This window comes from Uloborus diversus, chromosome 7 (genome assembly GCF_026930045.1).
Source record: "Uloborus diversus isolate 005 chromosome 7, Udiv.v.3.1, whole genome shotgun sequence".
Classification (NCBI taxonomy): Eukaryota; Metazoa; Arthropoda; class Arachnida; order Araneae; family Uloboridae; genus Uloborus; species Uloborus diversus.
The window spans coordinates 84,548,130-84,574,994 of record NC_072737.1 but is presented as its reverse complement, the minus strand read 5'-3'; the positions used below and the strand labels follow the sequence as shown (position 1 = coordinate 84,574,994).

General features: G+C 35.4%; 1 protein-coding gene across 1 annotated transcript in view; it reads right to left on the bottom strand.

Annotated features, from left to right (window-relative positions):
* LOC129226012 (uncharacterized) overlaps window positions 1–26,865 on the bottom strand; it is a 45,646-nt gene that overhangs the window by 5,291 nt on the left and 13,490 nt on the right. Inside the window, exon 3 of the mRNA XM_054860586.1 lies at window positions 16,815–17,033. Coding sequence (XP_054716561.1) covers window positions 16,815–17,033 — 219 coding nt within the window. The remainder of the gene's footprint in view (window positions 1–16,814; window positions 17,034–26,865) is intronic.

The following is a 26,865-nucleotide window of genomic DNA, read 5'->3' as shown; positions in this document are numbered from 1 at the left end:
GAGAAAAACTAAAGAAAGCTTTTCTTTTCTCTGATCGTTGTTAGTCGACCTTAGTCGAACGCCTAATCGGGGCAATATCAAATCATATTTATAACTATAATTACCATAAGAATGAGAACTGGATTCCTTTCCTACTTATTAAAGAATGTGAATTGTTTTCACATGAAAAATACTTCTCTAAATACCAACAATTATTGCGCGTGGTTAAAATAAGTGTTATCACTGTTTTGAGCAATTGGGTTTCTTCCCATTTATCAAAAATATCTTTTTTTCTCAAAGAGCATGGCTGAAGACACGGAATGATTTACTTTTTTCTTGATTTTTGGTTTATTTTTGCTCTTTCAAAAAATCTTGAAAATCGTTCAGCCAATGTTTTCATTTTTATTGCTGACGTCACAAATGAACAAGTCGCTAAGATTATCTGAACAGTTTCAGGACATTGTCAAATTTCGCCAAAAATTACCAAAAGACAATATCTTGCCAAAAAAAAAAAAAAAAAAAAAACCACGCACTCCGATTCAAGATTGTTGTCTCCAGTTATAACGTCACACGATGAAACATTTTGTTTCAGAAAGCTGACATTGAAAAAAAAAAAAAATAAATAAATAAATAAATAAATAAATAGAAAAAAAATAAATAAATAAGTAAATAAATTAAAAATTCGCAAAGTAAAAGTGTTTTCTGGCTCCATGTCATTCTTCTTGCTTATTTTCTCAATTTCAGTGACTAAATGTAGTAATTTTGACTGAAGGAAACACTCCCTTTATCCTGTCCCTTTTTTTGCTCATTTATAGGAAAAAAGGGGGCTCATGTGGACGCGGGGCACATGTGAACATGGAATGTTTTACTAAGATCACCTCAAGCAAAAAATCTGGAAAAATTCTCAAATAACGACGGTACTAGTTGCACCTCTTCGACAAACATTTAGAGCAAAGCGCCATTTTATGTTTCTGTGGTGGCAGCTTCTTTGTTTTAGTAGGTGTTGAAAAATTTTATCACCGTCTTCTTCACGTGATGACATTTTTAAAACTAACTGCTAATCTAAATCTAAGTAATACGATGCATTGTATGAACATTCAAGTAAATTTATGACAATGTTTAATTTTTTAATTAAATTAATTAATTTTATTTGGTTCCCGCCGATAGAGGGCGCTAGTAATGCTGGGGTGATATTTTGCTGCTCCTGAGATAAGTGATTTTTTACTGTAATTGTTTATTTTACTGCTTTAATTTCAGTATTTTTATTGTATTTTATCATATAATTAAGTATTTTTGTGCTTTTAAGTCTTATTTTTGATTTACTTGCTTTCTTAAAGTGTTTTTCTATTCTTTGTAGCTAAGCCTAAAATGTGCTGATTTCTTGTTGTTAAGCCTGAGTGCTCTGTTAAGTGTGTAACTTGTTTATTTTAATTTACTGCTTGTCTTAGGATTTTGTAATATTTGTACCTTTTACTTCCAATGCTTTCTAATTCTAATAATTAGTTTTATTTCTTCAATTTTGCATTTTTGTATTGACTTTTAAGTGTATCATTTTGAGCTAGAATGGGGGTTATATGCATAATGAAGGAGGTTAAAAGTGGTAAAGGGGACAAGTGGATTTCTTGTGACCTATGTCAGATGTTCTGCTTGTTTAAGGGGAAGGATGAGTCTGAGAAGGATTTCATTTGCACTAACTGTGTTGAACTCTCAGAAATCAGAGTTAGGATGCTTACTTTGGAGGGTGAGTTAGCATTAGGCTGAAGAATTGTAGTTGGGGTATACACTCCAGAGGGAAAGGGGGAAGTTAGTAAAAAGGAGGTGGGCATTAGCTGTGTGTTAGATAGTGGGAATATTCAGAGGTAAGGGAGGAAGTTAGTAAAAAGGAGGTGGGCATTAGCTGTGTGTTAGATAGTGGGAAAATTCCAGAGGTAAAGGGGAAAGCTATTGCTGAGGTGACAGACTGGGAAACTAAGGGTATAATTTTGGGAGATTTAATGGTGCGTGAGGTGGGAAACTCAATAGGCAGAGTTAGACGTAAGGTGGCTAGATGTTGTTTGTCAGGGGCTCGGGTGAGAGATGTAAATAGGGTTGCTGAAAAGAAGGGGGTATCTAATAAAGAGGATGTAGTTACTTTGTGGGTGGGAACTAACGATGTAGGCCATAGTAACAACGATAAGTTTACAAAGGAATGGGATACCCTGTTGGACAAAGCAACCAACTGTTCGGCAAATGTCCAAGTGGTTGGTTTTCTTCCCAGGTATGGAGTGCATAGGAGTTGGTTAAACCAACGGGCTAGGTGTATGAACCTGGTACTCAAGGAAATTTGCGTTAAGCGTAGTATCAGGTTTATTGATGTGTGGAGTAAATGTAAACGCGATTGGATTGCTAGGGATGGCCTGCATCTGAGCTCTACGGGGGTCAAAATGGTTGGTGGTTTGGTCTTAGAGGCTTCAGAATCAAAAAACTAATTTGGAATGGGGGGGGGGGGAGGCATGGTTTAAGGAGCAGAATTCGAAAGGGTATTAACTATTTGGATTTTAGTAGAAACCGAAATAGGGTGGCTAATAAGAGAAAAGATTTTAACAGTTGGGATTCAAATAATCGTGCAGCATTAAATAAAAGTAAGATGGGCTTACTTCAGGTTTTTTTATACAAATGCTCGTAGTATTAGGAACAAGATGAAAGAATTGAAAAGCATAATTATAGATGAGAGGTTGGATATTATTGGAGTTACCGAGACATGGGCTACCGAAAGTGATGATGATTTATTATCTATTGCTGGATATAATTTGTTTAGACAAGATAGAGTAGGTAAAAGAGGTGGTGGGGTTTTATTTTATGTCAGAGACACTTTAACTTGCAATGAATTGGTAATTAATTATAAACCTAATGAGATTGATATGATTTGGCTGGAGATGATGAGCAATAAGGGAAATAAACTACGTTTAGGGAACATTTATAGGCCACCCAACTTAAGCCAGGGTCAAGATGAACAGATGTTTAGTATTATTAGTGACATTTCAAGCAAGGGGTCAGTCATTATAATGGGAGATTTTAATTTTCCAGGAATTGACTGGAATAATTTTTACCATAGTAATGGCAGAGAAGAGGAATTTTTGAAAGTAATTGGTGACTGTTTTTTAGATCAAATTGTAACTCAGGGTACTCGACAGGACGTGATTTTGGATCTAGTTTTCTGTGATATGGAAGGTTCTGTTCAGGGGTTATGTGTAGGGGAACACATTTGAGACAGTGACCACAACAGTATTTGGGATTAAATTTGATACGCACAAAGTAGAGAATTTTAGGTTTGTGCCCAATTTCAGAAATACTGATTTTGTGGCACTTAGGCAGAGTTTGAAAGCAGTTTTTTCTTCTGGATTGAACAATAGCGATGTGAATCTTCAGTGGGCAGAGTTTAAGGAAAAGCTAGCGAAAACGGTTGGGGATTATGTTTCTTTTAGGAGAAAGGGTGTCAACACTAAAATTTGGCCAATGTGGTTCTCCAGGGAAACTAAAGACGCTCTAAATTACAAGCAAGCTGCTTTTCATAGGTTTCGAGAGACTGGTCACAGTGCAGATAGGCTCCAATATTGTAAGGCAAGGCGTAAATTTAAGTATTTGGTACGGATTCAGAAAAAAGAGTTGGAGCAAAGACTGGCAGATAACATAAACATGAATCCCAAGAGGTTTTTTGCATACGCTAATTCGGGGAAAGTTCAAAATAGTCATATTGGGCCACTGGTTGATGAGAATGGAATTTTAATTCAGGACGATAGTGATATTGCTAATGTTCTTAATAATTTTTTTTCGAGTGTTTTTAACGATAACTGTATTTCAACAGTTGACACCAACAAGACACAAGCTATAGTACAGCTTGAGGACTTCGTATTTTCCAGGGATGACGTTTTACTTCATTTGAAAAAAATTAAAGAGACTAAGGCTCCAGGACCTGATAATATTTATCCAAACATTTTAGTTGAATGTGCGGAGGAGTTAGCAAATGTAATCGTAAATATTTTCAATGTTTCTTATAACTCGGGGACAGTGCCAGAGGACTGGAAGCTGGCTAACATTACACCGCTCTTCAAGAAAGGGTCTAAAGGGAGTGTGGGAAATTATAGACCTGTGAGTCTAACTTCGGTGGCTTGCAAAATTTTTGAAACATTGATAAAAATTAAGATAGTAAATTTTCTAGAGACTAATAATCTATTGACTTGTTTTCAGTACGGTTTCAGGAAATTCAAATCTTGTGCAACTAATTTATTACATTTCTTTGACAAAGTTACCATGGCTTTGGACAATAAGAAGCCTGTAGATGTTGTTTACATTGATTTTCAAAAAGCTTTCGATAAGGTACCGCATGTTGCTCTACTTAGCAAATTAGCTGATGTAGGAATAGGAGGGAAAACTTTCATTTGGGTAAAAAACTGGCTGACCGGAAGGAAACAAAGGGTAGTTGTAAGGGGAAATTATTCTAATTGGAGTGAGGTTTTAAGCGGGGTTCCTCAAGGATCAGTGTTAGGGCCTGTTTTGGTTATTGTTTTTATGAACGATATTCATAAAATATTTCTGGGAAGATGAATTGTTTTGCTGATGATGTCAAAGTTATGGGGACTATAGATAATGAAGAACAAGCAAAACAGCTGCAAGAGGATCTAGATCATATTACGGAGTGGGCTGATAAATGGGGTATGGCTGTTAATGTTGGGAAATGTCAAGTGCTACATTTAGGGCATGGAAATAAGTGTACAAGTTATTATTTGCAAGGTTCAGTCATTAGTCAGGCAGACAAAGTTACTGATCTGGGGGTCTTAATAAGTCAGAATTTAAAGTTTAGCCAACAGTGCAGCATTGCTAAGCTAGTAACAAGGCCAATAAGATGCTTGGATTTATCAATAGATCTATTTCAAACAAATCTAAAGAAGTTCTTCTGCCCTTATATAGAAGTTTGGTAAGACCTCATTTGGAGTATGCTGTTTAGTTTTGGTCTCCTTATCTTAAGAAAGACATTAATGTATTGGAAAGGGTTCAAAGGCGAGCTACAAGGCTAATAAATGGACTTTCTCACTTAGACTATGATTCCAGGTTTAGAAGGTTAAGAATGTACAGTCTTGAGCAAAGAAGAGACCGAGGGGACATGATTCAGTTGGTTAAATTCATTAAAATGAAAGATGTTACGGGGCTGAAGTTTAGCACTGAAAACAGGACAAGGGGTCATTGTTTTAAGCTATTTAAATCTCAGGCTAACATGGATATTAGGAAAAATTATTATTATAGCAGGGTAGTGGAACCTTGGAACAGTTTACCGGAAGAGGTGGTAATGAGCAAGGGAGTAGATAGTTTTAAGAGGGCCATTGATCTTCACTGGGGATTGTAAATGGACTAGGACCAGTCTAGCTGGGCCCAGAGCCTGTTGCTGGTCGTCACTTTTGTATTTATATTTGTATGAAAATTCTTTATTTTTTCGAGTTAGCTGTAAAGTAGACGATGGGGCTCTTGTGAACACAACATTTAGGGGCACAAGTGAACAGCTCCCATAGCCGCTCTCCGTAATATTATTATTAGTATTGGATATTGTAAGTGTTAAAAATGTGTAAATACTTATAATTATTATTTTCCTATAATCAGTTTGTAAATGTATTGTTAATTGTCATTTATATTATTAAATATTTATTTATTTATGTTATTATTTTTATTTTTTAAGTTTTTTATTACTAAATAGTTGATAAATAATTTAGCGTTATAGAGGTTGTCCCAAAATTAACGCAAGATTTGAATTTGCCACCATTTTTTCCATAAATTGTTGGCAGCCATGAAAAAAGAACAATTTGACAGTTGAGAGTTTAGGGTTAGTAAAAATGGGGTGTTATTGTACCATACAGCTAGAGAGAGTGAAACATTTCAATTACTGCATGAGGCATTTCCTAGTCGCGTATCCTCTCATTTCGGTGATCAGAATTGGCACCCTAGATCGTGTGATTTAACATTTTTAAATTTCTTCTTATGGGGTTATTTGAATTCAAAGGTCTATGTCAACAAGCCCACAACCACCCGTGCATTACCGTGTTGCGATACCGAGCGCCAATAACAGTAACTGCTTGACCAGCCTCAACTTTCATTATTTTTGAAACAATTGTTCAATAATGAAAGCGCGTTATTGCATCGTATAACGCTCCATTTTTGGTTACCCTAAACTATCAGCTGCCAAATTGTTCTTTTTTCAGGATTGCCAACCATTTATTGCAAAAATGGCGGCAAATTCAAATCTTGCGTTAATTTTGAGACACCCTTTATAATACTTACAGGATATAATAAGACACAAAATATTTTCACTTAATTAAAAACTGAAGTTCAAAGCCATTTTAAAATACATCATCAAACAATGTATGAAGCTTAAAAGCAAAATATGTACAGAATAACCCTTACATAATAATAAATTTTTTGTATTATGTAGTCATATAAGATTTTTTCTTGTCAATTCAGTGATCAGAACAGGTTACGAGACTTTAGAATTTGACAGTGAGCAGTTAATATATTCGGGAAAAAATATTTTCTTAGTGGAACAATTACTGTACAATTGAAACTGACGCAGTATAGGTTACAAATCCTTCAACGTATTTGTTATTTAGATACATGTTTCATGTTGAAGAATTTTCCTTTAAAATACTATGCTTCTCATGCATTTTTTACCCGTGTTCATATGTGCCTCAGGCCTTTTCACATGTGCCCCCCTCTAGGGGCACATGTGAACAACTGCAGACGTTTCTTAAAAATACCATAAAGTAAAGAAATTAAAAAAAAAAAATTCCAAAGAAATCCATGACACAAAGAAAAGAAATCATGGAGACACTTTTACGTTGAGAAATTGGTAATATTTTTAAAAAAATAAAGAAATGAAAAAATTTGTCCACATGTGCCCTTTTTCCCCTAACTGATATTAAATATTACTCAATCAAGTGAATATCAAATCATATTAAGAAAGCAACCACCATGAGAATTACAGTTGGATTCCTTTTTATTTTTTAAAGAATGTAATAATTTTTCATGAAAAATATTGCTCTAAATACTAACAATTATTTCATGCGAATAAAAGAAATGTTATCACTGTTTTGAGCTATCATAACATGTCAAACTATCTTGTACATTTTGATGGAGATGTAAATGACATTAAATGTTAGACATTCAGGGCATTATCAAAACCTTCACGTAATTACCATTAGTGTAAGAACTGGTTTCTTTTTCGACTGTATGAAGCGCGTAATAATTTTACAGGAAAAATATTTTTTTCTGTACTATTACCAATTATTCCAGGTGATTGAAAGAAATGATATCACTTCTCCTTCAGCAAAAGGCTAGTACATTTTCTACGTCGATGTAAATAACATGAAACGTTCTTTATTCAGAGAAATATCAAACCATAACAGTAATTACCTAAGCGAAAGAACTGGATTTCTTTTCTAATCTAGAACGAAATAATTTAACACGAAAAATAATTTTCTGTGCACTAACATCTATTGCGTGTGGTTAAAAGTCACGTTATCACTCTTTTAAGGATTTTTTTGGGGGCTGTGTACGAGGCCAGTTGACCTTTTCCAGACTTTTTGCGCTCTTCGACAAGGTATCAGTCTTTCATGTGCCACCATTAAGGCCCTGATGCATGACACAAGCAGTTTTTGACGCCCAGTTTCCACCAGATGGAGGCACCGGAGCTCTCTTCGATGCGAAACTGCACTAGGAATTTAATTTTGCGAAGGGAATTCAAAGCCAAACGAATGCCGAAGGCATGCCGCATAATCATACGACTGCGCTGATGAATTTCTGCATTTCGAGAATCCACCGACTGGCCACCTCAGGTCAGAACCCGGATCCAAGGCGTAGAAGGCCAACGCCTGACCATCATGCCACCAGCGGTCCTGTTTTGAAAAATAATCCTGAACGTTTTTAAGTAGATGTAAGTGATGATAAATGCTAGTCAATTAGGGCACTACCAGCCTAATATATTACATTAACTACCATAACAGTAAGAGCTAGTTTCTTTTTCAAATGTTTCGAGAACGTAAAAGGTTCAGAACGAAAATATTTTCCTAAATGTAATAATTAACAATAATTTGATTCCTTTTACATGCATTTTTAAAAAAATGTTTGCACGATCAAATAAGCTAAAAAGAATTAAGTAAGGTGTACAAATTAAAAAGGAAACTTCGTTAAGTGTCTTCATGTTCGGCTGAAATAGTCAAACTAGTTGCTGTATTGGTGGGTGTGGTAAATTACGCAGAGCTTCAGATACTTGTCGACTATATCGCTAACCCAGAAAAATCGTTTTTGCTGTCAATAAGAGGTCATGTATATCAAGCAATTGACCGAGGGATTAATTTTGAGATTAGGTTTGTAAGTGGGAGTGGTGTAATTTAGTAGTTTATAAGTTTGGTAAACAATTTCAGATCTAATTATAATGATTTTGAGGAGTGCTTAATACGCGAGCAATTACATCCATTGGGACACGATACAACGCCTAAAAAGTTATTTGATTCTAACAGTGAATGCTGCAACAAAATACAAATCTTTAAATTATAAGTGGATTTTGTTTTCCTTGCATCTACCCCAGAACTTCCCAAAATTTTTGGATCAGTGGACTAAATCCCTATATTTTCTGATTTTTGTAGATCCCATCCAAGAGTAATTTAGAAAAAAGGTTAGGCAGTGTAATGTACGAGGGTTATTATTTTTTCTCAAGGTCCGATCGATCGCGAAATAAAGACCACAAAGACAATTGTAACACTTTTATTTGGAATATGTACATTAGGGTGTCCCGAAAAAATTTTTTTCCGTTTTTCTTAATGCAAGACCTCTCAAAATTTGCGAAATCGATCGTAAATTACAAAAATAATTTAAAAAATAGAATAAAACTATATCTTCAGGGCTCTACCGATGGTCAAAGTTTTGAAAAATTGTCATTTTTATGGCAACTGAAAAAGAAGTACTGTGAATAAAGTTATAAATTTACTGTGAAATAAAAGCTCGACAGCTGAAATAAAAAGATCGCGATTCGTAATATCAAAACGAACAGAAAAAAAAAAAAAAAACATATGGTGATTACTACTGTAAATGCCTATATGGGAATAACCCTCATTTCCGCAGTAGAATCGTCCACGAAGCTTGGCGCCACGACTCGATTTGCATGCAACAATATGTTACTGACGACTTCGACTTTGTTTGGTTTTAACTTGCTAATTCCTTTTACTTGTTTCGAGGGCTTTCTTGGCTTGACTCACGGGTGTTTTCTTCGTAGCCAAAGTAATTTTAATGCTATAAAAGTACAGTTGCAATTGTTAGTGTTATATGCCGATTCTGTTAGTTTTAAGTAATGAGTTCGAGACGTAGTGAGACTACTTGTGCTATACTGGGACCCTACAAGGAACTTGATGATCGGCAGCTACCTACTGTAAAAGACGTCATAAAATTTATTCTATTTGTCAGGAGCGAACAGAAATGTATGCATAATGGAAAGGACCCTTCCAGTTCAGATATATATACAATTGTTTCTGAAAAAATCAACAGTATTTGGACAAAAGCTTCAATTCCAATCGTAACTAAGGAACGAGTAATTCAATTATTAAAATTCTATTTCGAAAAGTACGTCAATTTGAAACGATAACCCAGAAGCAAACGAAGTGATAGTTTTGAAAATCAACTGAAGTGCTTTTTAGAGTCATCTGAGAAGCTCTTCGACGTTGCGGCTTGTAAGTGCCCTGTATTTGAGTCTTGTTCGTGTTTAAAACCTAAAAAAGTTCCCATCAATGAGAGAAGGTTCTTGTTGGATCAAAGAAATGACAGGAAAATGGTGATAAGAGGTGTCGATAAGAAAGAAACAGCTAGATTAATGAAACAACAGCAGAGAAAACTTGAAAGGGCAGCAAAAAAGTCTTCTACTGAAAATAACGATTCTGTCTCAGCAAATTTTGATGACGATTCGATGCGTGAATTTTCTCCAGAAACGTATCCCATAACAGAGACGAATACGGCCTCTACAGGGACACCATCAACTTCAACGACAAATAGGAATACACTGATCTTGCCAACAGTTGCTAAGGTCTGTGATAGATACAGTTTGTCGACGCGATCTGCTGCTGCTGTTGCTTCTGCAGTTTTAGCTGATGTCGGCTTGGTTTCAAAAGAAGATTTAACTCTAGTCGTTGATAAAAACAAAATCCACAGAACTGTAGCTAAAGCTCGGAAAGAAGCTTCCAAAGATATTGGAAGTATTGTTACAAAAAGCATTTACTTTGATGGACGTAAAGACAAGACTCTGATAAATGAGAAAATAGGAGCTCGTTACCATCGCAAAGAAATTTTAGAAGAGCACATCTTAATTTTAGCAGAAGTCGGATCAATTTATATGGGACACACAACGCCAAGTCGTGGCACTGCAAAGGCAATTCTAACTTCGATTACAGCTCTATTAGAAGGTCAATGCTTGAATTTAGAAGACGTGATTTGCGTTGGATGTGACGGAACTGCAATAAACAACGGTTGGAAGGGTGGCGTGATTCAATATTTAGAGGAGTATTTGGAAAGACCATTGCAATGGTGTGTGTGTATGCTTCATGCCAACGAATTACCCCTTCGTCATTTATTCTTGACCTTAGATGGTTGCACTTTGGGTCCTAAAGAATATTCCGGACCTATTGGAAAACAGTTAGCTGGTTGTGAAAATAAAATGGCATTGTCTTTTTGTGCGGTGGATGGTAATTTGCCTAATTTTCCGAAAAATGTAGTTGATGAACTAAGCACGGATCAAAAATATCTTTATGAGATTTGTCAAGTTGTATCAACTGGTTTCTGTAGTCCTGAGCTGGCAAATCGCCAACCTGGAAAAATGGCGCACTCGAGATGGCTTACTTCTGCTAATCGTATACTCAGACTTTATGTAAGTACTCTTAATCCAACAGAAAATTTGCGATTACTTGTTAACTACGTGGTTAAAGTGTACGCTCCAGTTTGGTTCTTAATCAAGCAAAAGTCATCTTTTAAGGAAGCAGCCAAACATCTTTTTCAAATGATTGTGTACTCTCGATTTTTACCCGAAAACTTGAAATCTGTTGTGTATTCTGTTATCGAAAGAAATGCTTTCTTTGCGCACCCAGAAAACCTGCTGGTCAGTATGTTGTTTGATGATAGGGAGCACATTCGGGAGTTAGCATTACGAAGAATAAAAAAAGCTAGAGAGGCTGAAAGTAGCACTAAACGCAGAATATTTAAAACACCAAAAATTAACTTCTCTGCTAAAGATTATACGGAAATAATTGTCTGGCAAGAGTGTCAGGTTACAGCACCACCGGTTCTTCGACATATTTCTAACGAGAACCTTCAAATTATGGCAAAAAATAATAGCTTGGAAATCGTTGACTTTCCTTGCCACTCACAATCTGTGGAAAGATGTGTTAAACTAATAACACAGGCTTCACAAAGTGTTACTAACGCTACTTCTAGAGATGGCTTCGTTAGAACCAGGTTGCAATCTCGCGCAGAAATGCCAAATTTTGGACACAAAAATAAGTTTAAATTCTAAACTTTTGTCATTATTTATAAACTGTAGTTTGTTTATTTTGTTTTCTTGTGCTTTGTTTCATTAGTTTCTTAAATAAAATGCTTTCTAAACTTTATTTTTGTATTTTTTAAATCATATCGTTTAGGTCTGTCAAAAATGTAAAATATGCAAAACTTCAAAGAGCGGTAGAGCCCTCAAGATGACACGCAATTCCATTTTTTTTTACCTTTTTCGTGATCTGTGAAAAATTTCGCAAATTTTGACACCTCTTGTGATAGTGTAGCTCAAAATTTTTTTTTTCTCATATATGGACGGGACACCCTAATGTACATACACCTTCCAACTACTTCTCAAAATAGTCGCCGCTTCGATTAAGACATTTGTCGTAGCGTGGCACCAATTTTTCAATACCCTCGTCATAGAAGGCAGCCGCCTAAGCTTTCAGGCAATTCTGTACGCTGATCTGCAGCTCGGCGTCGGAGCCATTAGTCTTTCCTCATAGCCAGTGTTTCATGTGATCAAAGAGATGGTAATCGGAAGACGCGCAAAGTCTGGGCTGAATGAAGGATGGTCAAACACTGTGCAGCAAATCTGCTGCTGGATATTTTTAGTTAAAGCAGCAGTGTGTGGGCGCGCATTGTCGTGCAGAAGGACAATGCCTGATGATAACATTCCTCTACGTTTGTTCTGGGTTGCCCTTTTTTTTCAGCATTCAGAAATCGAATTACAGCACGCACTCCACACTTGGCGGGAGACGCAATAGTTCGAGTTATGTTTCGTCGTTCACTGCGTACTCCGAAATAACCACAGCGACCTGATACACTGCACAATCTTCCTTGAGAGAATGCGCAACAAATCTAAGCACAGTGTAACCAGCTTGACTTTCTGGTTTTCACTCCGCGATTGATCGGATCTTGAAAAAAAAAAAGTAACCCTCGTAATTACATTTCAACTCCAAAACAGAGGACGTAAGTGTACAGGGGACAAAAGTGTAGGATAACCGTTTCACTCATCTTCGTTCTAGAACAGATTAGATTAAAGGAAAATGTACGAAACCGTCATCTGTGACAATTGTGGAATTGAACTCTAAACCAAAAATTTTAATAAATATCTCTATGAATTTCTTTTTCTGTGATAGAAAATTTTACTTCTGTCCTGAGTATTTCGTGGCAGGGGAGAGGATCTATGTCATTAATCAGAAGTGCCATGTTGCAAGAACAAGGAGTAAGTACTTACTTACGTAAGTTTGTATATGTCTAATTAGTAACACATATAATTAGTTAACGTATAAGAATAATGCATAAAAATGTATTCCGTACATCCACTGGTAAAGTTTTGGTGATAACCTGCTTCGTTTAGATTTAGTCTCCTGGATCTGTAAGTTCAGCGTTTCTTTCAGACTTTTTGCTCCGGAAGGGGGCGGGGGGCACTTTGAAAGACTGGGGGGGGGGGGGGGCAAGGGCGTATTTAAGGGGGTGGGGCGCTTTAAGAGTTTGAAGGGGTCAAGGGCGTATTTAAGGAGTGGGACACGCAACCCTCCCTCTCCCAAGAAAATAATTCGAAATTACCAACTCTAAATAGTTTTCTAACTTCAACTTGTGAAGTTATCTTCATGCTTGGCTTGCCCGCTCCTCCTCAGATAAATCCCTGCATGATGCGTCCACGGGCGGAACGATATGAGTTTTAAAGAACATTCCTGGTTCGTTACATCGTATAAAAATGTAACCGATAAAAAGACTAACAATACTGCAATATTATGAAAAACTAAAGTTTTTAATTGGTAAATACAAAAAAAAAAAAAAAAAAAAAAAAATAATGAAAACATTTTTAATCATTATAATATATACAAACTGACTCTAAGCGATAAAAATAGTATCAAGTTTCATGTTGACGGTCCTTCGTCACACTGCAAATGCATAAGAAACTTTTAAATTTATAAAACACGTAACGAAGCAGGAATATCATATGATAAAAATTATTTAAAATTAAACACATTTACAGAAACAAATATTCGTTGAATTGCTCCTTCTGCAGTCGAGTTTTGTTTCATTAAATCGTCTTACAATTTCGAAAACTGACAATAACATGTAATAAAATAAAAATTGTAAATAGTGAAGAAAAATAACTCTCATTAAGAGTTACAAGAAAAAAGACAAGGAAATATTGATTAGAGCCCAGATAATATGCACTAAAAAATCATGAAAAAATGCATGCATATATATGCACTAAAAATAAATGTTCACTAAAAACTAAAAAATGTGCGCTAAAAGCAAAAAAAAAAAAAAAAAAAAAAAAAAAAAAAAAAAAAAAAAAAAAAAAAAAAAATACTTGCTCTTTTTTTTTAAAACTTACGTGAAGAAAATTCATCTATGCATTGTTTTTTAAATTACCGTTTTTATTTATTTATATGCTCTAAATGTCAAAAGGGGCCAAAATTAGCGATTACATATGCACATATGCAAAAGACGGTTTTTTAATATGTGCAAAAATAAATAACGAATTGAAAAAATAAATAAAGCTTAAAAAAAAAAACCTATATTAAGGTTTTTAAAAGTTGAAATATTTTTAATTTTTTGAATTGAAAAATGGGTAATATATAACTTTGAACAAAAGTTATTAATTCAAATAAGCACGCATGAGAAACTTTCAAAGTTATTTCTTTTACTTAAAATTTAAAAAAAAAAAAAAATGTTAAAAAAGGGTAATGTAATGAGACCCCAAATTAGTTTCAATTTAAGATTTCGATTGCAACGTAAACAGAGACGTATGTAAGGACTATTTATTATTAAGTAAATAGAGATTTTTATTTAAAAAACATGTTATGTGTGGATATAGTATTAAACAACTTCAATAAAATTAAATTTGATAAACCTGTCAAGCTAAGAAAACTTGGGGAATGACTTATGGACACCCTTATAAATTAAATATTGAAGTTCATTCTTTTATACAATTTTTAAAGTGAACAGTACAGTATTAGCACGAGTGATTAATGTAAGTAAATTTTTAAAGTAAAGAAAAAAATACAGTATTACTTCCCTCAAAAAATTTGATGTTGACTCTGATTGAAAAGATGATCGCTAAAGACAGTAAAGACTTCTGCAGGGAGACTTAAACAGGACTGCAAACGGCTCTGCATTTTGCGGAGTTACTCCGCCGAAATGGCGAAACTCCGCGGCTCCGAAAGTAGTTCTTTTGCTCTGCATTTCCCTGCCAAAGCTTTTCAAGCTTTAATTTTGCTATTTTATCATAATAAACTTGTAAATATGCGAAATTAAAGATGCTTATAATCAAAGATTGAAATAGTATTTAAAGCTGTTTTATTAATTTAACAATAATTATTTTAAACTCGTGCTTAAAATGATTTATTAAAGCTATAAAACAATTATAGACAAGTAGTTTTAGGTATTTTTATTGATTTTTGTACAAAATACCGAACTGTTCCACAAAATTTTCAATTGCTCCTCAAATTCTTTTTTCAAGGTTGGCAACCCTGCTTAAACAAGTTCACACGTTAGAGGGCTTCAAGTTCTAGAATGATTATGAAATAAATCTGTTCTTTACTCAGAGAAAATTCTCGTAGATTTTCAAAAGTTTTCCGTTTGGCTAAAAGTCTGGTCGGCGTGAAAACTGTGAGATGACGTAAAGGGGGGGGGGGGGGTAGTAAAAGATGCCGAACTTTCAGACATTTCTTTCGAAAAGACGAAGTTGATGACACACTGTTGTTTGTCAGATAAAAGGAAAACGAACATTGGCATGACAGGCATTTCCATTACAGCCCGCCAAAGATAATTTGCAGCCCACTATCCCTTTCCCTCCATACAATGATCCTCATTCAGGAAACTTTTGATTTCCAACGAAATGTACCGTGAAAGCCGACAGAGTACATGTCCTAAGGTTCTGATACGAACCTCACCAATGTATTGTGTGAGTTTACTAGATAGATAATAGATAAAATAGTTCCACAACCCCAGCAAAATAAACGAATAACAAACGAAAGAGTGTAATAAAAAGGGAGAAACATATCTTGTTTCTTTAATTAATTGCACGTATTTTTCCAGGGAAATTAATTCGCTTTTAGCAGTTTGTTACCAGCGATGGACTTTCCATCGACAGTGACAAAATGGAGGCCACAGGGCCGATACTCCCCCCCCCCTCGACGGATGATACAGTTCCAAATTTTCTATAATTTCCTTTTTTTTTCTTTTTTAATCTTTTATAGTAAAAGAAGTATAATCCAAATTTTTTTTTGGGGGGGGGGGCAGTTTGACTCTTCTGGGAGAGGTACTGTCCCCCGGAGAGATCCTGAAAGAAACACTGCTTTAGTTAAAGTTAGTTGCGACTAAGGAATGTTATATTTTGTTTAACACACCAGGATCTCCCGTAAATACCAATATTTGTGGTTTAATCGGTTGGATGGGTCTCTAAAGACATCTGTAGAATTTGATCCAGATCAGAAGCAGCGGAATTTTTCGTCCAGCACCCCTAGAGGCAAGGGCGCCCATATGGGGAGGGGGGGGGGGGGGAGGGGGCTATTGGGAGCTCAAGCCCCTCTCTTAGAAATGAGAACTTCCTTGCTTTTAGTGCTTTTTTCTTTGCAAAAATGTAAAAACATTTCTTCTCCAGCCGTTAATGAATAAGTTATTAAAATCGTCAAATTATAATAATTGTAATCTGCACTAAAATCAGTTTAGATTCACTAGGAGGACTTTGTGACTACGACATATTTAACGTGCCCAGTCTCCATTAACGAACAAGGAGGTTCTCCAACCGGCTGGCAGTGAGCCCGGGACTCTTCGATTTGGAGTCTGACGGCTTTCCGATCTGAACATCACCAGGACCCCACTAACTAAAATTGAGAGTCTAGGCCCTCAATAGTTTGGCGGTTCACTGAGGACTTTATAGCGTAATGCAGAGGCTGATTTACAAGTTTGAGGCTCGTCGTAATGCATTTTTGGGGGTATTTTTGTCTATCACAGAACTATGTAAATCATTTATCATGTGCATTTATGAATCCCGGGGCCCCTCACAATTTTCACATGGTAAATTCACTACTAGCAGAATGCATAAAAGTTCTCCATTAAGGAAGGCTTTTTTTCCCTATTAACTAGTCATTACTTTTTTATTATTATTACTTTTTTAAAAATGTATTTTTCGTATAGCAGTAATGCTATGCATAATTCTTTAAGTAATTTGGGGCCCCCTAGGAAGATGGGTCTCCAGGCCCAGGCGGCCTATGCGGTAATCAGGCCCTGGGCACCACGGGCGAAGGAATGTTATAGCTCACCTGACAGTCAGTGAATGGGTCAGCATAGAGTCCGGGACCAGGCTGAGCCCGGCAATCAAAATCCGTCTGCGGAATGTAGGTGTAGACCGGATAGTCCTCTCCCGGAACTCCCTTTCTGGCGAAGGCGGTGTAGCGGCTGACGGGTTTCTTTCGTCTTCTACTTCTCGTCACGTACTGGTAGTCATCGTCGTCTTCGTCTTCCTTGCTGAACCGGTTGATCTGAAGAGAAGCAGCGTCAACATTTATCAGATGTAAATATTTACTTTTACATGGGAAAAACCATAGAAATGGGAACTGGTCTCATGTCTAAGCACTGTAAAAACGATTCAGAAGCGTTCCTGGAAAATAATAGGGAGCTGATGTGTGCCCAATTTCAACCAGTAACATATCTTACAGAAACCAGGAACGTTTCCTTATAAAAGTCAGTAACCTTCCTGAAATATTAGGAGATCTCCCCTGTTAAAACCAGTCGTGAACCTTCTGGAAAAACTTAATAGGTTTAATGTATTTGATGAGAACCGTCTTGGTTTACAAGGAAAGCTCCAGAAGCATTAGCTCAACCATGGCCAAAGCTACGCGAATAATTGCAAGCAAGAACCAAACATATTCTTTGCCTGCAATTCCTGCCTCGCAAAGCTGCAGCTATCCAGTGACTTATTTGCTCGCAGTGGGAGCGTAGCCAATCCAGACGGAGCTGTGATTAAACTAAAGCCGATACACTTAATAAACACGCTCAGTCAACCTTTAAACTGGGAGCAAAAAACATTTTTTGCACCAGTAAAAAGTCTGCATTCGTGCATCTTTTAGAAATTTATGAAACTTTTTTGCGAAGATACTTGATTTTGCAGGGAAATAGGTGAAAACCTCTGAAATCCCGAAACTTTCCTTGGAAATAACCAGTAACGTTTCGGAATTTTTTTACAGTGTAGGAAGAATCAATCGGAAAACTACACTGCTGTGGGGGCAGGCAAACGGCAGTATCTGACGAAATGAGTTTTCGAGATGTTTGAAGAAATGCGTTTAGGATTCAATACTAACAAAAGGAAATGTTAGATGTTGACGTTTTTTTCGCCTTTTTTTTTCAGCGGAAACCAAATAAGCAAGCTTTTACGACAAAGCTAACATTCAATAGATAACAAAAATGAAAAGTGAAGTTGCAGTAACTGCTCTTTTACCTGCCCACGGTAGTACAACTCTATCACATTGAAAGCGATTTTTAGTCGAAAAAGGAGGTTACAGATGCTAAGCAGCAGCAGCCGTTGTAAGCTTTATCAATGCGAAAAATGTTTTGAGCTTCGAGACATAAAGCATCAGTAAGTAGAAACAGCTTGTTCAATGCGACAAAAAAGCTTTTAGATTCTGGACGCAAAGCAAGAGCAGTCATTGTGAGCTTTTTTAATGCGAAAGAGTTTTGAGCTTCAGTGCGAAAAATGGTTTGAACTTCTGGACACAAAGCATCAACAAACACTATCAGCTTTTTCAATGTGAAGAAAGTTTTAAGCTTCCAGATATTCTGAAGCAGCAATCATTACGAATGTTTCAATGCAAAAAATGTTTTGGGCTTCTAAAATCTAAGTAGTAGTAAGTAGCGTTCGATATATTTTAACTTCATTTTTCGTAAAGTAGTACGCGATTTCAAAAAGTGACACAAAACTATCTTCATTAGACAATTAAGTTGTTACTCCCAGGAGACTAAAAATACCTTTGCAACTATTTTTTGAAAAACAAGAATCTGTTGGAAACCATGTTGCACTGCATTTTCTTATAAACCTTGAGAAATGATTTCTTTGGCACCAAAAATAATTTTCTGGTTTTTGTCAGTGTCCGACTATAAACTCTCATAATAGTTATATACTAATGATTATAATAACCATGTTGGTTATTAACCCAAATGGTTGTACGAGTAATAATCTTATTGGAGTGATGTGGTCCACTAAACCTTCACTTTTAGCACAGCATATGTTTCACGTTGCTTCAGCAGTTATGGCCTAATGAAACAAAAGTTCTCCAATGAACTTAGTTTGACTGATCATTTTTAATATATCAGCTTCATATCCCTCGTATCAGAGCTAAATGATTTTGTGTAATAAGCAAGCTTGAATGGTCGGTCATTTCATTGTTTATTTCCCGCACTTCAGGTACATGCGCACACGTTAGCAGTACGTTGATAAAAAATTCTCACAATGTGAACTATTGCAAAACTTTTGACTCACCTTAGCATAATATATACAATAAATCTAACAATTTTATTGAATTTCAGAACATGAAATTCTGCTTCAGTGTTAATTTCCGTGTCAGATTACCTTGTGAAGAACTTTGTTACAAGTTTCAAAAAAATTGGAATTCTGAAATTTTGAATTCAAATTATGTTTGTCGTAATCACGTACTGCGACAGAACAGTACTCACTGAAGTTATTGTTTCTAGAAAGGGCTCATGTCCGCCTAAGCCTGCCACCAAGCTCTTGGGCGGTTACATGTGTATAGTTGTGTCTGTGTATGTGCAGGCTTGTGTTAGTGCATAGACCTGTGCGAATGCACGTTGGCGTGTATGTGTGTAAAGGCGTGTGTGTGTGACTGTGTATGTGTGTGAGTGTGTATGAGCGTGCGTGTGTGTAGGACATGGACGCCACCGACCAGGAGAAACGGATTCCGGGGGACCGTTCTCAGGACCGGAGGAGTCGCGCCTGAAGAGGACGTGGGGTTGAAAAAGGAACCGGAACGTCAAGGAAGGTCAAGTAAAAACAATTAGCAATCGTGATTGCTCAAAAATCTTTGTGAGAGAAATGTCTGAAAGAAACAAATGAGTTAAATTATTGAAATGCAACAATGCACCAGTTATGGCCAGAGGGCAAAATCGAGCACGGAAGTACCAATTGTCTAGAAGAGCTAAAGCCGTTTTTTCTTTTTTAAACAGCGGCAAAACTTCCTTTTCTTTTTCCAATCAATTAATTGTACGCGCTGTTAGACTGGAGGGCTCAAACCAAGAAGAAGAAGAAAAAAGAAAAACAAAAATCTTTCCTGACAAGCCCATTGCAGAATCCCTGTCATGGAGTTTCTTCTTCAGAACGGGGTCAACATTTGCAGAGAGGAAGGAGATGGACACGAAGGGCGTGGTTCCTGCTTCCTTTCCCATTTTCGGAAACTTAGAACAAGTTCGAATCGAAACTCACCGACACAGGTGTGTTTAGAGAGAGTTTGCTACTAGCAGCATCGAGCTGGAGTGTTTGGAATATAAATTTAAATGGTCAGGTCGAGCTAGGATTTGGAGAGGGTGGATATTGTTATCTGAAAGAAACCAAATGCGCAATGAGGTTGTTTCTTTCAGTCAAAAGTAGTACTTTTTGTTACTAAAATTGATAGAATAAGTAAAAAAAAAAAAAAAGAACCATGGACCCAGAAAATACTTTCATTTTCCCAACAGATATTTTTTTAAAATGTCCGATTTTCCAAACAAGGCGTGGTCTTGATGACGTCACAAATGATGCTCTTTGGCACATCTTTCTATCGTGTTTCCACGTTATGATAATCAAGAAGCGAATTAAAATTGCGCTCTACGCTTGCTATCAACCATATTGTTGCCAATTCACGTGAGTAAAGATGCGACTTAAATATTTTGCTCTGTGAATGGCAACACAGAATGGCATTTCATCATTTGTGATGTCATCGGACAGAAGCATAAAAAATGAAACCGCGCCGATTCAATTTTTTTTTTAATATTAAACTGAAACAAATTATTTAAAAAAGGATCAGATCCTATGTTTTTAAGCATGCTCTTTCAGAAAAATATATTTTTAAAATTTTGGAAACGACCCCATTGTGGAGGAATAACTCTAAATATTTGTGAAAGATAAAAATAGAGTATAAATAGTTATTCTATTCGAATCAAGATTTATTCAGTTTTTAAAGGTGTCCGGCACACATTTTGAAAAAAAAAAAAAAAAAAAAGTTGAACAGTTTAGAGTTTTGAAATTTTTTGCACTGAATCACCATCGATTTAAAAAGCAAAATCATAACATAAATACAAAAATATATTTTTATTTAAATTAATTCTTTTTTTTTTTAAAAGTGAGGTTACTTTAAATCGTTAAAACTCAAAATATTCTCGGTCGATTTTCAAATTTTTTTCAAAAAATTATGCACGAATATCTAATCTTTAATTTTTATTCGGAGATTTAAAAAATATTGATATAGTAAAAAATAGAAAATATTTAAAGAAAATTCGAAGGTACTTTTTTTAAAAATCACATTTATTGCAGTAAACGTTTTTTTTTCAAATTTGTCGAATAAAAAATAAACTGTTTGAAAAAGATATGTTCAAAATTTCATTACTTTATCAGTTCTTGACTTATAAGTGTTTGAATGCAAAAAATCAGGAAAAATTGCATCAAGGAGAAAAACGTGTTTAAAGTTTCAAAGTTAAATATAATATTATTTAAATGTATGCAACAAAAAGAATTATATTTTTCGTTCTAATTAAGATAGAAACAAGAGTTGAATGTCCTTTTAAGCAGAAAAAAGCGGAAAAGATTTTTAAATGATTTAAAAGGAAAAAAAAAGATTGCAAAATTTTACGATTTTTGTGTCTTGACCGCTTTAGACGAGATGCACCCATTTGTTGTGAAGTAGATTTGTCTAAAATATGGAAATGCTTTAGGGAATCACGAAATATTTTAAACAAAGTATAAATAACAGACTAACCGGAGAATGTTATGACCCAGCTAAGGTTGGGCGAATTTTGTACTAGGTTGTCCTCAAAAGTTCGCAAACACTTGCTAAAAATGGAATTTTTAACATTTTGGAATTTTTTTTTTGTTGTTTTTGTTATTACTTGGCAAGTAAAATTTCAATTTTTTACAAGTGTTTCCGAATTTTTCTGACACCACTACTAGTAACCATTTTTGTTAAAACACAAAATATTTTTGCAAAACGTTTTTCTCATATTATCTAACTGTGGGAAAAAATGTTTTTTAATTTAAAAACTCTTTCCAGTACATATAAATAGCAAATTTCCCAAACTCTTGCCTATGGACCATATCGTGAGCTAGTGTAGGTGATAATGCCCTGTGTTTTCAAACTCAGATAATTCCCACATGTCAGGCAATATGAGAAATTACAGTGAAGCACCGTTTATACGTTTCTCTTTTGTACGTTTTTATCAAATATACGTTTTTTAATTTGGTCCCTGCAGAGTTTAATACATTTTAATGTATCCTGCTATACGTTTTTTTCATTAGTACACTTTTTTCATACAGTCCCTTCAGAAAAGTATAAACGGTGCTTCCCTGTAATTTGAAAAGTAACAGGCTATAAAAAGTATCCCCATTTAAGAAAGATGTTTGAGAGAAAAGAAAGGGATAAATTACAAAAATAAAAGTCATAATTTTTCACCCAAAAAACAATGTTGTCTTTATCATCATTTGTCAAGCTCACAGATTCCTCGTGAACATATTGTCAGCAAAGCACACATTTACGCATGTCTCTACTTCATTTTTCTTACTTACGTCCTTTGACATACGGTGCTTTGACGATTCCCGAGGGACTCCTATCTGGTATGTCACGTCAGTGACAGGAACAGGGGACCCTCGGGGGTAATGGTGCTTTGACGACAGGGGATTTTCGCCAACATCAAAGTTTCACCCAAAATATGATTCTAGTGACATGTGAATGAGCTTTAAAAAAATAAACGTATGCAATCAATTTTACACGAACCATTTATGAAGGAACTGATAAAGATTGAATCAATTGGTTAACTTGAGCAGCTATAAATTAAAAACATAACTTGATGGAAAAAGCTTAAACACTATAAGGTATAACGCTAAAAAGGTAGCTCGAATACACTACCTTGCGGTGGTTAACAATACTAAAGGTAAAACATTCCATTCCACGTGTTTTCTTTGGGGTAAATTACAGGCTTCAGGCAGTTTGTGATGCAATGTAATTTCAGAAGAATATAAAAGAAAGCTTCCCACAAACACGATGGAAAATTACTGTCATTCACTAAGCGTCAAAGCAAGTTATAAGTTAGGACATCTGTTTGTTTTACCTTTTTCATCCGCCATTAGACAGTGACTGCAGCGCCCCCTATAGTTTACATAGATAGTATTTTTACATCAATTAGATTGAAAGGTTTCACTCATTTTTTGAAGGTATTCGTGAAATCTAAAACCATGGTGACATTTGAGTCATAGCACTATACGCACCTTTCCTTAGGACAGTGGAGAATCGTTTTTTTAGACTCAACAAAGTCAAAGGAATACTTCATTGGTTTTTCCATACATATATAAATACAGTGAACGCTGGTTTATTGAATCAGTGGTTAATTGAATCATCCGCTTTAATGAATCAAATTGTCAAAGACATTACAAAATCCAGCTTTATTTTATTAACCGCTATATTGAATCAGACGCTTTATGGAATCAAAACGGTTTAGAACAATCGTGATTCATATAAGCGGCGGTCACTGCATAAAAGACCCACATTCGAGGATGTCAACATTCACCGGTGGTTCACCGGAAATAATCGGACTTAAGCCGATGTCTCTGCTATGTGAATGTTGACATTCACCCGCGAATGCCGACATTTACCAGGCTTTGGTCCTGTAAAATCTTAGGTGCCAGGAAAAGTTTTGAGGTGCCGGTCAAATTATTTCATACATATTGTTAAAAAATTTAGTGGGCTTTGTCGGGGGGACTCTGCTTATATATTTGTGTGCATGTATAAAACATTGATGTGCTGCCATATTTATGCTGAAACCCAAGCGAATAACTATCTTGTCCCATTTACAGTGAAATCCCGTTACAACGAACTTCAAGGGACTGCAAAGTTTGTTCGTTGTAACGGGAATTTTGTTGTTATTGAATCATGGGCGCCCATATGCAAAATTTTAAGGGGGGGGGGCTCAGATATTTTCTCCATGGTTTAGCAGGATATTTTCCGCATAGAAACCGATTTCAGTACAGATTAAGAAATTTTAAACTTTGACATTGTTAATAACTTATTCATTAATGGCTGGCGAAAAAATGTTTTTACATTTTTGCAACGTAAAAGTACTAAAAGAAAGTAAGTTTTGATTTCTAAGGGGGAGCTTGAGCCCCTCTTTGCCCCTCTATTTGGGCGCCTATGTGTGAAATTACAAGAAATATAATGGTAATTATATTGGGACTGAACGTTTATTTCGTTGAGAGGGATATTTCGTTGTATTGGTATTCGTTATAAGGGCAATTCACTGTATTTGGTTTAACAGGGCAATCGCTAAGTGCCCCAAGAAATCGATGAAAGACCTACAGCTTTAAATGGGATCCAAACCGCTTGGCCCTTTAAACCCGTTTTCAAAAATTCTCCCTGTATGGGGTTAAAATTGAATATGAAAATTAATGAAAGGAATAAGTAACTCGTCCGGACACTATGTAAGGAATGAAAATTTTTCCACCGCTAGAGTAGTGCATTAAAAAAAAAGGCATTTAATCCTCGTTGTCTTTGAAGATTTTTCCTCTTCCTACTTTGAGAGCAGACGGCCCTTAGACTGGTTCTCAGAACAAAAGAAAAACAAAAAACAGAAGACGTGTAAAAAATAGGGCTAGGTGAGATTTCCTTATTTTTCCATCAGTCAATGATTAGCTGTAAGAAAAAGAAGGTAGGTTAACCTAGCTGTTTTACCCTTGGGGGGATAGGTTTTATGAATGGATACGTTTTCGGTTTTTCTTTTCTCTCACAAGCCAAGTCAGAAGTTATGGATCAAAAGGGGTTGTGGAAAACAAGTATTTGTGGTGATGAATTTGTATTTTGTTCAAGAACCAAAGTTACGTTTGGAAAAATATGTTAAAAATCGCACAAAACATTCAGTTTTGCGTATCAGTCTTGAATTGAGCAAGTTTTCAATGAAAGAAAATTAGAGATTCTGAAATATATTGGGACATCTTTTATAGGGGAAATGGTAATCTTTCGCTGACACTTACTATTTTAAGCAACAACTTAACTGTGCTTTACTGCTGAATTCAGTCGGTAAGCCACTACTTCGGAAAAAGCGTAATTTTTACATCAACAGTTCACGAAAACGGGTCATAATACAATTTCATTTCATGGACACAAAATCGCGTAACTTATACCATGACTCCAATTAATTCTTATAGGCCGTGACAAGTGCTGAAACTCATGCCAACAAAGAGGGCGCTACAGGGAAACTCTATTTCCATTACATTGCCATTGATTAGTGGATGCAGGGGTTCCGTTCAGCGCCTCTTGCGGTCAAAATCGGCGACACTCAATTTATACTAATACTATATCTATACTAACAATATAAAGCAGTAGAGTTTGTTTGTTTAAACGCGCTAATCTCAGGAACTACTGGTTCGAATTGAAAAATTCTTTTCGTGTTGAGTAGTCCATTGATTGAGGAAGGCTATAGGCAATAAAACACCACGCTATGACTAATAGGAGTGTATCAGCAATAAAAAATATTATGAAAACGGGAAAATTCATATCATAATATAAAATGTTTGGAACGCCGATAAGACGCATGCGCGGTGACTTGACCTGATAGCTCGGACTTTGCAGTGCAGTGGGTGTAGGTTCGAATCAGCCATGAGGCAAATCTCGAAGTTCCTTAAAATAGAGCTAAATCTTACCTGATTCTTCAGTGAAATCCTAAACGATGCTAAAAATGGATTGTAAAAAAAAAATAAATAAATAAATAAATAAAAATAAATAAATAATAATATATGTATCATTGTTTTTATTTTTTAATTAATTAACTGTTAATTTAAAGCTGAAGAGTTAGTTTGTTTATTGTTTGAACGCGCTAATCTCAGGGACTACGGGTTCGAATTGAAAGATTCTTTTTGTATTGAATATTCCATTTATTGAGGAAGGCTATATGCTATATAAAATCGCGCTTTGACTAATAGGGGTGGAGCAGCAACAAGAAACGTAATGAAGACGGGAAAAATTATGTCATTATATAAAATGCTTGGAATGCCGAATATACGTATATAATTGAGTTAGACCGTGCAACGCCGGGCAATGCAGCTAGTCAAAAATAAACAAACTTTGAAACGTTGACATTGATTGGTGGATGTGTGACAACAGTTTAACACAAAAAAGTCATTAAGTGTTAAGGCCCGCTAAGCGTTAGCGCCATCTAGTGAGGCCATGCTTATACAAAAGATACATTCCTTTCGATCATGCTATTCTATTACATCAAGAGTTCACTCAAATGGCCAGCAATTAAATTTTATTTCACGGACAGAAGATCATGTAACTTATGCAAAAGATTCATTCTTTTACATCACGTGGACATGAAGGAAGCTGCTACTTTAAAATTTTAATGACTAGAGAAATGACCTGGAGTATACTGAAGAGAATCTGTTTAAAATTTTCAATCCCACGAACTTACTACAGAGCGCCCCAAACGTTTAAAACCAACAAGGTTTTCACGTTTTATTAAGAGAAAAGAATAGTAACGCTTTCAAAACAATTTATTAGCGTATTTTCATGCTTTGTATTTTGAATAAAAAGTATTTTCCCGCATTTGAAAAAATCAAACAATATCTGTGATGGTAATTATTATATATAAGAAAATAAAGCTTTGGGAAAAATTGGAGAAAAATATTAAAAGAGCGAAACAACGTGAAAAGCATCGTATAAGATGTTGTCATTCCTTTTTTTTGGGCAAGAACTTTTTTGAAGTGAAACGTTTTATGCGAGGACTTTCTGATCATTTTTTGGGTGACAGAAGTGACGCAGTTGTTTTTTAGTTGCTGCCAAAAACAATGAAAAATAATAAAAATATAAAGTCAAAATACTTTCGCTTTTTAATTTTTGCCAAAAAACAATAAAAAAACTAGTAATTATAAAGTTAATTTTATTAATCAACTTAAAAAATCAGTTTAAGGCTGAATTTAAGCAAGCATATATTTGTGTATTTTGAGCATTTTCAACTTTTTTTATAATGAAGGTTTTAGAAGACCTCTTTGATTCACGTCAAGTTATCAGTTTGAAAGTGTAATCCACGAGGATTAAGTTCAGCTTTGGAATTAGTTTGTTAATTTTCTTT